This window comes from Paramisgurnus dabryanus, chromosome 4 (assembly GCF_030506205.2).
Source record: "Paramisgurnus dabryanus chromosome 4, PD_genome_1.1, whole genome shotgun sequence".
NCBI lineage: Eukaryota > Metazoa > Chordata > Actinopteri > Cypriniformes > Cobitidae > Paramisgurnus > Paramisgurnus dabryanus.
In genome coordinates, this window is record NC_133340.1 from 22,887,250 (window position 1) to 22,900,453 (window position 13,204).

Here is a 13,204-nt window from a genome sequence, read left to right on the forward strand (position 1 = left end):
GTTCATTGCTTTCATGGATGTGCAAGTGGCACAAAGCGCGGATGAAGCTAGTGTTCATTGTGCTTTGCTTTTACAGATGCGCAAGTGGTGCATTTAAAGTGCGGATGATTCTCACGTTGACCAGTATACTGTGCTTTGCTTACACGAATGCGCAAGTGCCGTGTTTAAAGCTCACTTTGACGTGTTTATTGTGCTTTGCTTTCACGGATGCGCAAGCAGCGCAGATAAAGCTTGCATTGTGCGTACATTTTTTTTTTGCATGATTGTGCTTTATTTTGTGTCATAATAAAGCATCATGTCGTTATAAACTATAAATAAAATTTTAAGTAAAAGGAATACAATTTGAAGAAAACTTTACGCATTCATTGTGCTTTGCTGTCATGTCTGTCTGTCTGTTTACTGTAAAAACAAAAAGGTTGCTTTACTTTATTCGCAAACGGTGTTAAAATTAACAACTAAGGGAGCCTCTTTAAAATGCTTATTTTACTATTGCTTTGTTTTAAGGAAAATTAAACGAAAAGAAAACTACTCTTGAGATAAATTATACCCGTGTAGGTGGGTCCTGGATTTATAAAGTTTGGTAAACCCTGACAAACAGCTCTTTTCAAACACACATTATCATTATTATTTTTTCTGCATTATATACAGTATTCAAAATAGTAAAATGATCACAGAAGTACTGGGATAAGTTCACAGTTTACATATAAACACTAATGTCTACGATCTAGGGCAAACACTTTCTTTCACCCAGTAATAAACATTTATCAGTGAGTCTGAATCTTTCAGCTTAATATTTGAAATATTAAATATAATAAGAGATTGCTGCAATACATTTTTTGTCAGAACCTCTAGTAAATTATGTTAAGTTAGTATTCAGAATCATGGGAGAATCTGTTGAAAAAAATAATGTGATCCTCATTTTTCCAGAATGGTGTAGCCCTAATCAACAGTATCCATCCTTCCAGCAAAGCCAAAAATCGTATTCAAAATGATATAAATCAAAAAGTTTACAAATACAAATTGTTCCATCACAACAATACTTCATTGTAGACTTTGCTTAGTGTTGGCTCCTCTCTCATGATCTCAACTGTACTTAAATCTCAATTTGTATAAAAGCTTCTGCTAAATGAATAAATGTAATATAATGTAAATGTTCAGCCGTATCCGGTAATGCACACTGCTGTGTCTCTGCTCAAATCCTGTCTGGCTCGAGTCACATGACCGGCGCTTTCTCGGTTCTGCCGCCAGCCGTCTGGCTCCAGCCAAGGTCGTCTGGGGAGAGCAGTAGCCTTTGTTGCTATGGTGAGGGATGCTCTACCTAGCAACTCGTTTCTATTCTGACGGTCATGGATTTATTTCCTCTTAGAGGAGCAGTCAGAGATTCGGTTGAACAGAAACAGATTAGACGTGGTTTAATGGTTTTTTATGAATGGACGGGTGGAGATGTTTATATAGAGATCTTTATCCTTAAGATACCCAAGCATTGAAATTGATAATGGATTATTTCTGTTCTTTTAACGTGGTTAAAAAATAATGGGTTTTTCTTTTTTTGAGGTGAATTTTTGAAGAGCACGACTGTCATAACGAAGTATACATATGCTTTTACTTTGAAAAAAAAACATTTCACTGAAAATATTCCTGTTTCAGGGTCAACACAAAAAAAAGAAAACAATATGGACACCTGGGACAGTGTAATGTTTTTGTTTGAAGTGGGAATATGCAAACATATCAATACCTGATAACATAAGTGCGAAAAGGGATGATGTGCTGCATCACAGCGGGAATGTGCAACCATATTCTGATCTGTAAAAAACAAAAATACATGTTTTAAAAAACGTAGGCATGAAATGCTCTTCTTTGATTGGCTACAGGTCTTCCAACCTATGCTCTTTCCGCAATAGTTGCTTTTTATTATTTTTTGACTCACATTAGAGACAATGGTGATGAAGGCATGAGCAATGGGGAAGAGAAGAGTATCAGGAGCACCAAACTCGAAACAGTCTTTCATTAGGGAGAGGCCGTGTTTCCCGCAGAACATACAAACATATCGCAGCAGGTGTAGGGGAACTTCCACGTCCTGAAACAAACACATGCACACATCATTACAAGATCCACCCAAATCTCAAAATACATGAATGTAGAGCCATAAGAATGAGTTTGATATGAAATTTGAATGCAGTCTTCTGAAGATGTCAGGCACCAGAGAAAAAATGCATTAGATCTTATATGTCCCAATAATTTAATTAAAACTGTGGATGACATTAAAACCAACACATTTAAGCTATAAACTAGTGATGGATTGCTAGCTAGTAGCGCATGGCTTAAAATCGATAAGTATGAGTAACTTCTATAAGTTTTATTTGATCAATGGAGCTTGTACATACAAAAACAAAGGCTCATTGCGTTGTTCTGTTGTGTACCTTTGTGTCAATCATTCATTTACAAATCTAACTCATTAGCAATAAATCTTGTTGATAACAGAGAGATAATTTTCTTATGTTATAGTGCCCCCTAGCTAAAATTATGTATTTTTTAAATTTATCCTTATAAGTGACACTGAACCACAAAACCAGTCATAAGTAGCACAGGTATAGTTGTAGCAATAGCAACAAAAAAAACATTGTATGGGTCAAAATAATTTTTTTTTAAATGCCAAAAATCATTAAGTGCTATTTTAAGATATTTTGTACATTTCCTACAGTAAATTTATAAAAAAAAAATGTATTTATCATTAGTAATATGTGTTGCAAAGGACTTCATTAGGACAACTTTTAATATTTTGATTTATTGCATCCTCAGATTACAGATTTTCAGCCAAATATTGTCCTATCCTAATATACCACACATCAATAGAAAGCTTATTTATTCAACTAATTATAAAATTGACCATTATGACTGGTTTTGTGGTCCAGGGTCACATATCTTGGTCTCCATGTGTAGTTTTGAATATTTTAGTAACAAAATAAAGTCCAATTAGTCATTGTGGATGATGCCAAAAACATGGCTTACATTTGCTGGAAGATATAACGAATGAAGATTGTAGTGATTTTTTTAGGGGTGTCAGTGATGTAAAATCCAATTCAGATTACAGATCATCTATAGTGTGAATAAGTTAGGTCTAAACTGTGTAGTTCAGCCATCCATCTTTGAATATTTGTGTGAGAGAGGGACTTACATTCATATCACAGAAAGAGCCGAGGATATTGCTTTCTTGTGCCGAGATATCCTGCAGACAAAAAACAGAAGCATATTAAAAAAAATATGTGACCCCAATAAAAACTTCATATCGGCTATTCAATAAAAGAAGCGCCATTAAATGTAGATTATGAAGAAATACTGAAGTTATTACAACATAATGAAGCCCTTAAAATTTATAAAATCTTTGTGGCAAATATCATGGTTTTGAACGCACAAAAAAAACTTGCAAGAATGCATCAAGGTTGATTAACTGTGCATGTTTAACAACTAAATATGCTTTTATAGATGACAGAAGTTGGTGCAATTTCGCTTCACATTTCATATTTTAAAGGGGTCATTTGATGTTGTTAAAAATAAAAAAAATTGCATCAGGCGCAGTGATATTATGCAGCGCCCGAAAATAGTCCCTTTGGTAACTTTCAATAGCAGGGGACTATTTTCAAGCGCTGGTTAAAGGGGCGGTGAATTTGTCGATTTTATTGTTTTATACTGTTGCCTGATGTCTACTTCTGATGTCCGCGTGGTTTTTACATTCAAAAACATAAAAATCAATAAGTAATAGGCTATTTTGTAACATAGATTAGTGGCTGTCTGGAGAAATGGTTCGTTTGAAGGGGCGGGCCGCATTGAAGACCTGGACGTAAACACCCACTGCTATGATTGGACGGCTTCATTCCCCGTCATTACATGTGGGGAAATGTTTTAAAAACATTAATGTGATAAAAATAGCAGCCGAACACAAATATGTTTGAGCCACAAAAGATTCTGGGTGCTAAATATGATACACATAAATGACAATACGTATATTAAAGTAGAAACAAAACTCGACGTGACTAAATTACCGTATACAACACAGTAAGCGCGCATCAGAATCTAAACTGCGGCTAATAAATCCTTATCAATAACTTTGTATAATTCGATTGTGCTTGTGAGGTTGCTTTTACATTCACGTAATGTTAAATACCACAGTTATATGATAAAAAATAAGCTTTGTTGAGTGTTTGACCTTTCAAACGTAACTCGCCTAAATTACCGTATACAACACAGTAAACGGGCATCAGAATCTAAACTGCGGCTGATAAATCCTTCTTTATAAATAACACTGAATATTTCTACCGTTGAATTACAGTCGTGTTGTTAAGTGGTGTATCTTTATTAATCGTTTAATGTTTTTAGTACATTAAAACAGTCAAACATACGTGTTTAGACACGGATGTTACAACAGACATATCAAGCGATCTCTTCTAACAAAGCAATAGTGAAACGCAGTAACTTAAATAAAGTAAAATGTCTTACTGTGTATAATGCTGTGTCATTGTTGTCAGATCCAATATAAGTGGTGCTTTTAATCACAGTCTCTCTGCAAATCCAGCATCGACTTCTTTGCAAATAAATCCGTGTAACCAAAGTTAACAAACACTCCCCACACGAGCTGGAACTTCTTAAAAAGCAAACTTTTTCCAGGCATTTAATGTTATGTTCCAAGCCTCCGAATTAAAGTATTTAGCTTCTGTGTTGTTCCCACGCGGTTCTTCCACAACCGAAAATGCGTTTCCAGTCTATCATAACAGATCACCGCGTCAAAATAAAAGTCTCTCAGAAAAAAATGTATTTAAAAGTCATTTTGGTTACATTTGTCAATCTTTAAAGACATATTTACTTGTTGAGACACACGTGTGTCACGCGAAGCTGTGGGCGGGACTTCAAAAGTGGTCCTTGTATTTGGCTATGGGGCGGTGCTTCAATTCTACTTTGACGTCATAGATTTCCGAATTCCACACTGGCTTGTTTTACTGGCTTGGTGCCAAAAACAGTTATATTTCAGTAGCACGGACGTTTTCAGTTCTGAAACTTGCAGGATGTTCATTTAAGTATGATGACCTCTTATATAACAAATTATCAAGTTAAAATTGAGTATTTGATTCACCGCTCCTTTAATATCACTGCGCCTGCTGCAGCCATGTTACGGCAGCAAAGTCCTGATTATTACGCCAGACTGAGAGTATAGTTCCTAGCCATATCTGCCTAGAAAATCACAACTTTTAATTTTCCGTCAGTCTTAGTACACGATGTAAGTACAGAAGAGACAAAGATTGCATCATTTGACCCCTTTAATCGTGTTTATTGCCACAATCCCTGTGAAGTATATACTAATACCAACAATCCGAAACCGAGATTTTGACATAGTGCACGCCGAGTCTAGCCTGAATAAACTGAACTCGTTGGGCAAATTTTCACATCACTTACTGACAAAGAAAAAGTTTTAAAGACATAAATATTTTTCACTAATGCAACAAAATAACAAACAGAGGACACAAGTTAGGCGTGCAATTGCTTCTTGGCATTCTCATGAAACCATGAAAAGTATATTGGCTGAATAAAAAGCATTTTTGGCAACTTTTTTGAAGGATTGTCCGCATTACCTCTACAGTAAGGCATGTGTTTGTTAGCCTTTATAGTGGGGTGCGTGTGTGTTACCCCTACAGTATTGTGTTTGTATGTTTTTGGTACCTCTATAGTGGGGTGCGTGTTGTGTTTGTAGGCCGTGTACAGGGGGAACTGAATCTGAAAGATCTTGGCAGCACACAGCAGCAGTTTCTCCTGGTCTTCCGTGCTCCAGGAAGGAAAAAGTTCCAGGCTGCTCTCATTCCCGCTCTCGCTTGACGTGGGCTCACTGATCCTGGGCAGGGGGTCCGGTTTGACGCACTGCTTTTGGTTCTGCTCTCCTCCCTCGTTTCCACCATCCTCCTCAGCCGAGTCCCTTTCCACATTCAAAGGCTCGTCCTCACCGGGAGATGGCTGTGGCTGGGCGGAGTCCCATTCTGACCCCGCCCCCTCAGTCCTACTATTACCATGGCCACTACGGAGACGGTCCCTAAGGTTGGTCACTTGGGCAATAACCAGGTTAATGAGGGCATAGACGAGCTGGCTAAATACCTCGAGGTGTTTGTATTCTTTAAAACAGCACAGACATTGCCTGTAAGCGAACAAACAGAGAATCAATGCGAATCGTGGCAGAATGAAGACTAGATGCATGAAAAATCGGATGCATGTTTGACAAACGCATGAATCAATAGATGCATAATCGCATGAAAGAATGAATAAGTGTATGAATGAGCAAATAAATGAGTAAAGACCTCTGTGTCCACGTGCTGATGTAAGTGAATACTCTTAAGGCATGTTCTTTCTTCAGCTGCAGGCCGTCTGAGCTGTCTGAATCTGAGACTGAGAGACAGAGAGATAGAGGAAATGTTAATAAACAACTAGTACATGGCCTGTGGTCAGTACAGCTTTAAAACATCCAGAGCCGATACTGTTACACGTCTTAAAACAAATCAAACACAAAGCAAATAGTGTCATTTTATGCTGAATATGCTGAATCGTAATGGGAGTTGCTTACGATGAGTTTAGAGTTGAAAATCATGAAACTCTTGAATCATAAAACCCACAGCACTCAAATGCATAATTTGAAGTGTTGCACACAGTAATATTTTTATAAGTTAAATATTTCATATTAAAGCTGCAACCCTTAACTTTTTCTTCTCTATCGCCATCTCTGTTTGAAACATACAATTGCAAGTTACTTTATTTATTCTTTACGCCATTCCAATAAATACAGTCATCAAAGATCATGCATATTAGCTTGAACAATCAGTATCAGGCATTGGTATCAACAGATCATGAAGACAACAAATCGGTACTCCGTATCGACTGCAAAAATCGTGATCGGAGAATCCCTAACCTTAACAGTTCACAGTGTAACGCTGTTTAAAAACTGCAGCTTCAAGGGGATCTAAACGATCCCAACTGAGATATGTAGCAAAACCATTGTCCGAGAAAAAGAAAAACCAAGAAAAATTTTAAATGTGTATTATCAAAGGCTTACCGTAATAAATAAGGATAGAAAAAAAACATACAAAAAAACGTTTTAAACACAGTTTTGAACTCTCTTTGATCCATGTTGTAAGCTAAAAGAAATCACACATTGCAGCTTCATGGGTTTACTCAATTCACTAAACACAAGCCATACTTGGGTGCCGCAGGGATGACATATTTTTGAAGGCCAACTCGAAGTTAGCAGGACACTGGTTCTCTTGCCAAAAAGCTCATTAATTTTCCCCTTAGATTTTCCATTATTGCAAAAAAATATGCTATATTTAACAAAAGTTTATTACACGTTTTGTCCAACAAGACAATTTGCACAAATGAACACAACTTTTATGAATTTTGTAGTCTAAATGCGTTTACTAGAAATAAAAAGCTAACTTTAGGCTTCAAGCTAACTACACAAGCTTCGATAGCTCTTTCAAACGTAATTAAATATTTTTAACATGTTTCCCAAGAAGAAAAAACTCTGTGGATCAAACTTTGTTGGGAATTAGGGATGGGCATGATTAATCGACGATCGATAATTGATCGTTAAGAATTTAGTCGATGACGTTAATTTGTTATTGATTAATCGAATACTTTTTTATCTAATGCAGGTTGCATTGCCAAGCGTAGCATGTGTCTTGAAGCAATTCAATGAATTTCACTGTGTGGCAGCAATTCAACATTTTACCACCAGGGTGCAATATTTGACACCATACTTCGTTATCTGTGACCTTCCGTTTTGATTTCCAAAAAATAATCATGAAGAGGTCATGATTTTTTGGACCAAATGAGGTCTCTGTTTAAGAATGCGGCTCACAGCTGCAGGTTCCGCTGCTTTAGAGCACCGCATATTCAAGCGCATATATGTTCCGTTTGTCTAACTAAATGTAGTTTAACTGTTTGCCACAAGTTGATCTTGTAATAAAGGTCTCATGGAGTAAAACACGCTGTATTTTTGTATTCAACATTTTTGAATTATAAAAGTTAAATAATTATTTTTTATTATAAAAATATTAATGATTAATCGATAGTCGATCGTTAATTCTCCCGACAATCGACTAAAAAAATTTAATCAAATGCCCATCCCTATTGGGAATCGTGCCCATGCTGTGTTGTTTTTCAGAACGTTTAAAATCTCAGACAAATTGTGTAGTCCCATGTAGCAACTTGTTAGCGACCGCCCTTTTTAAGAGTCACGTGCGTGGGTATTATGCTGCGTTCACACCAGCCGCGGTAGAGGTGTCAACTGTGAGTGATTTCAATGTTTAGTCAATGTGAAAACGCGTTGATGCGCGTCTGGAGGCGTTTAGCACTGCGCAAATGGCGCGAATTGAGCGTCTGGCGTGGTACACACAGTACGCACGAATGGTGCTTTTTGTGCACTTTGCGTTTTACGTGAATTTGCTGCTGACGCCAGAGTTGAAACATTTTAACTTTGGCGGATTTTCGCGCCGTGTTAACCAATCAGGAGCCTGCTTGCTGCGGCGGCAGCCCCGCCCGGAGTCACTCATTCAACATGAAGGAATGCATGATATTGTCTGTGAGCAGTCACCCGGAGCTATACGACACAAGTTCTTATTTCTATAGAGACAGGAATAAAAAGGACCACGCTTGGAAGAGTGTCAGTGAGGACATTGGGTAACCTGGTAAGTTGTAAATACACATTTCACTTTTGAGTCACGTGATGTTTATTGACCCGCGGCATTCCCGCCGTTTTTAAACTATTTTCCCCCTATAGTAAGGTGACCAAATACAAACCAGTAACTCTCTCGATAAATGCACGGTCAACATCAGCCATCTTGCACACAGACAACCACATAGCACTTGCCCCTCCCACAAGAAGCGGATTTCCCTCTGACGTGCGTCAAATGCTTGCTTTTTCTCTGTGTCTACTTCGCTCTAGACGCGTGAATGCATTCAAACTGTTCAAGCTGCAAACTTGGCGCGGTAGTGATTTTGACGCCTTAAACATGGCTGGTGTAAATGCAGCATTACTCTTGTTTTATTTATTTATTTCGAACTGAGAAGAAGTAAATTACAACACACACACATACACGAAAAAATATAATTTACAAAAGCTCATGTGTTCATGTGTTTTATGTTGTAGAATAAACATGAAAAAATATTGGGCTTACATTAACCCAAGTAGTTTAACCAAAAACCCATTGACGATGGAACTGGAAGTGCTAAAATCCTAACTTGAAAAATCTGTCATCCCTGCAGCACTTTACAAATGACTTTTTTTAACTACCAAAAAATCTGTCGAACAACAAGTAAAATGAACACTTTAAAAACCCATCAAAGACTGGTAAAAATGATGTCAATTTTCATTTCTCACATCTCTCATAAGCAAGTCCAGTCTGTTCACACTGCTGGAGATCTTAAACCGAAAGAGATTGTTATAAAGTGATCAAATGAATCTCTGGTCTCCAGCATTCAGACATCTAATACTTCCAGCTGTGTGTGTGCACATGAACAACTCCCTCATACCCGACGACACACACACACACACACACACACACACACACACACACACACACACACACACACACACACACACACACACACACACACACACACTCACAGTGCACAATTAATCGTTTCCAAGGCAACGAGGTTGTTGGGAAACTTGGGAAAACTACCTTGGGGTTGTAAAGTTCAATCGAGCAGCTGGCTAGCCTTGACCTAGATGAGGTTTTCTGCTCTCTTTCTTTCTTTGAAAGAACTTTCCTGTCTTTTTTTTGCCATTTCCACACAGTTTTACAGTAACAACCCCGGGCATTGTGCTCAAACCAGACTGTAGAGTAGTTTGATGGCGTTATGATAGGATCTGTTGTCGAAGCTGGTAAACTTCAAACTCAACACAAGAGGCCCAAAAATGCTTTAAGGTCTTGAATTTTTAAATAAAACAAGATTTCAAAACTGTGCACACTGTGTTGGCAAAGTAACATATAAAGACATTCGCTGTTTGATAGGGGTGTGATGCCATGATGGGTCGTGCCACGAGATCTTGCAATATTAAAATGCCACAAGATTTCTTTTTTTAAGTTATATTTTGGTTAATTTTTGCCTTTGTCACCATATGTCAGAGCACTGCCCACTACACCATCATCATCTCAGAAATCACTAGATTTCTTGTTGAGCTGAAATGCTGTCTCATGATATCAGCATAAAGTTGAGTTTGTGGCAAAACCATTTAAAGTGCATGCATTATAATATTGTGAATTTAACCACGTGTGCTTTTTTGTTTGGATTTCTAATAATGCATGTTTGGGAATTCATATAAAGTCTAAGTCGCGATATGTTTGACTATTAATCATTCACATATGAAGCATCTCAGCAGTTTAATTCCTCGCTCATAATTTAATGTCTGCATGTTCTTGCTAGGGTTGCTCCGATCAATGCCAATAACCACCAAAAATACGTGGCCGATCTTATTCACATTCATGTACTACGGCTTTTGATCAGTAAGTCCTTATCGATCTGAAATCGATGTTAGTTTGAATCGTTTATAACATGCACTTTAAAAAGCCATTCAGGGCTCCAGACTTAATTTTTTCACTAGGAGCACAGTGGCACCCAACTGAAAATTTTAGGGGCGCAACCAGAAAATTTAGGGGCACACACTGTTTATCAACATGCTATCCAAATATTCACATTTCTACTAATTACCACTGTATTACTAATAAAAACTTTAATGATAGATACAGAAAGTACAATGTGCTGTTTTCAAATTCAGTGTCATATCACAAAAAAAAGGTCAAATTTACTGGTTGCACATGTGCAACTGGATGTAAAATTCAGTGGCACACTCTCAAATTTTGGTGGCAAAATGCCCCCATTTGGTGGCAGTCTGGAGCCCTGCCATTGCCATTGCTGTGTGTGTATTGTTCTTCGTCTGCAGCGCATATTGAGTTTCTGCACGAGAGCGCCACCTGGCTTTTGGATGTAGCTGCTCTTCACGGTAATTCATTGAGAAGCATAGCAAGCGTTTTCGGCCGATCGATAGGAGCATCCCTAGTTCTTGCTCAAGAATTATAGTGGCTGTACCATTTCTATTGTAAAGAAGTGGAAAAATATTGAAGACTAAGTGGATTTCAACATCTTTTGGCCAGAAGCAAGCATTTTATCAACGTAAAATGAAAGTAAAATAACAATCACCTGGCCACTGGCGCCCTCTACAGGAAATTGTTATAATGCATAATGTTGATTTTTATTATTAAGTTAGTTTTGATACTTTATTTGAATCAATTATTATTGCCATATCATAACTATAAATGTAATTTTAAAGGTTACTGACGAAATTATTTCATTATCAATTACCAAAATAATTGATAGTGACAGTCCACAATTATTTAAAACATTAGTTACACTTTACAACAAGATCAAACTTGTTAACAGTTAGTTAATTCATTAGCTAACATAAACAATACTTCTATAGCTAATGTTTACTAATACAAGCTTATTGTAAAGTGTTACCTTGGAGTAAGTTACTCATCACACCCCTACAGTTTAATTATCCATACTAGCCTGACACAACAACACTGGCTCAACTAAGCCGTTTTCACGCAGACAATCTGCCTATATTCCACCATTTTATGATTATCTGTGTTGGCCAATAACTGTGTGCTGCTGTCAGTTTGACAGAAATGAAAATACTTTCTAATGTGGGTTCAAAAATAGGACATCATTGTCTAAAAGTGGTGATTTCCCATGGTGAATTATTAAATACATTTTAAAGGATGAGTCAATTTTCTTTAAAAAAAAAAAAATCCAGATAATTTACTCATCATTATGTCATCCAAAATGTTGATGTCTTTCTTTGTTCAGTCGAGAAGAAATTATGTTTTTTGAGGAAAACATTCAAGGATTTTTCTCATTTTAGGGAACTTTAATGGACCCCAATACTTAACACTCAACTTAACACTCAACTCAACACTTAACAGTTTGTTTCAACAGAGTTTCAAAGGACTAAATGATCCCAAACGAGGCATAAGGGTCTCATCTCGCAAAACGATTGTCATTTTTGACAAGAAAAATAAAAAATATGCACTTTTAAACCACAACTTCTCGTCTATCTCTGGTCCTGTGATGCGCCAGCGCGACCTCGCGCAATACATTATCCCATCAATAGGTTTAAAAGTGCATATTTTTTATTTTTCTTGTCAAAAATGACAATCGTTTCGCTAGATAAAACCCTTATTCCTCGTTTGGGATTGTTTAGAGTACTTTGAAACTCTGTTTTAACTCTGAGTTAACTGTTAAGTGTTGGGGTCCATTGAAGTCCATTAAAATGAGAAAAATCCTGGAATGTTTTCCTCAAAAAACAATTTCTTTTCGACCGAACAAAGAACGACATCAACATTTTGGATGACATGGTGATGAGTAAATAATCTGGTGTTTTTTTTTTAAGAAAATTGACTAATCCTTTAATGCAATACATAATACATTTGCATAATACATTTTATTAAGTACATAAGCATTATAACAACACAAAACTAAACTATAGTATCATACATTTTAGGACATATACTATGGTGGCACCACAATGTATATGTTAAAACTAGGGCTGCACGATTAATCGTTTTTGAACCGAAATCGCGATGTGAATGGATGCGATTTTCGAATCGCAAGAGCTGCGATTTTTTCGATTCAAAACTATCAAATATAACAATCATCTAGTACGCAGTTTTTGACAGTTCGCTTCATGCGCATTTTACGTTTGATGAAGTTTAAACCAATAGAGTGCATTAACACTGAGGTGCTGACTACACGTCAGATAACACCATTAGGAAAACATGAGCGAGCAGCAGTTCAACTCCTCAACAAAGTGTACGGCCATATGATTTCCGCGATGCGGAAAACACCCAACAGAATCGCGAAATGCATACTAATGGAATTAACTGCACAACGCGGAATGTCATAAAGTTGGCAGGTTTTGGATTCAGTCATTTTAAAAACCCATTATAACTCATTAACCGGCAAATGAAAGGACAGAAATGCGCGAAAACATTTCCCTTTTGTGTAATGTTGGACTTAAAGAAAGGTATATACGTCCGTTTCTCGTCATGCATCGCAAACAATGACAAGCGCCTCATCAGACTATAAGCAGGTTTATAGCCCGGAACACAGC

At 37.1% G+C, this 13,204-nt stretch overlaps 1 protein-coding gene across 2 annotated transcripts in view; it reads right to left on the bottom strand.

Annotated features, from left to right (window-relative positions):
• Window positions 1-13,204, bottom strand: part of usp34 (ubiquitin specific peptidase 34) — a 62,571-nt gene that overhangs the window by 47,114 nt on the left and 2,253 nt on the right. For both annotated transcript variants that reach the window (XM_065295173.2, XM_065295174.2), the window contains exons 2-6: window positions 6,336-6,423; window positions 5,710-6,175; window positions 3,176-3,226; window positions 1,928-2,077; window positions 1,736-1,803 (exon numbers count right to left, since the gene is read on the bottom strand). In XM_065295173.2, coding sequence (XP_065151245.2) covers window positions 1,736-1,803; window positions 1,928-2,077; window positions 3,176-3,226; window positions 5,710-6,175; window positions 6,336-6,423 — 823 coding nt within the window. The remainder of the gene's footprint in view (window positions 1-1,735; window positions 1,804-1,927; window positions 2,078-3,175; window positions 3,227-5,709; window positions 6,176-6,335; window positions 6,424-13,204) is intronic.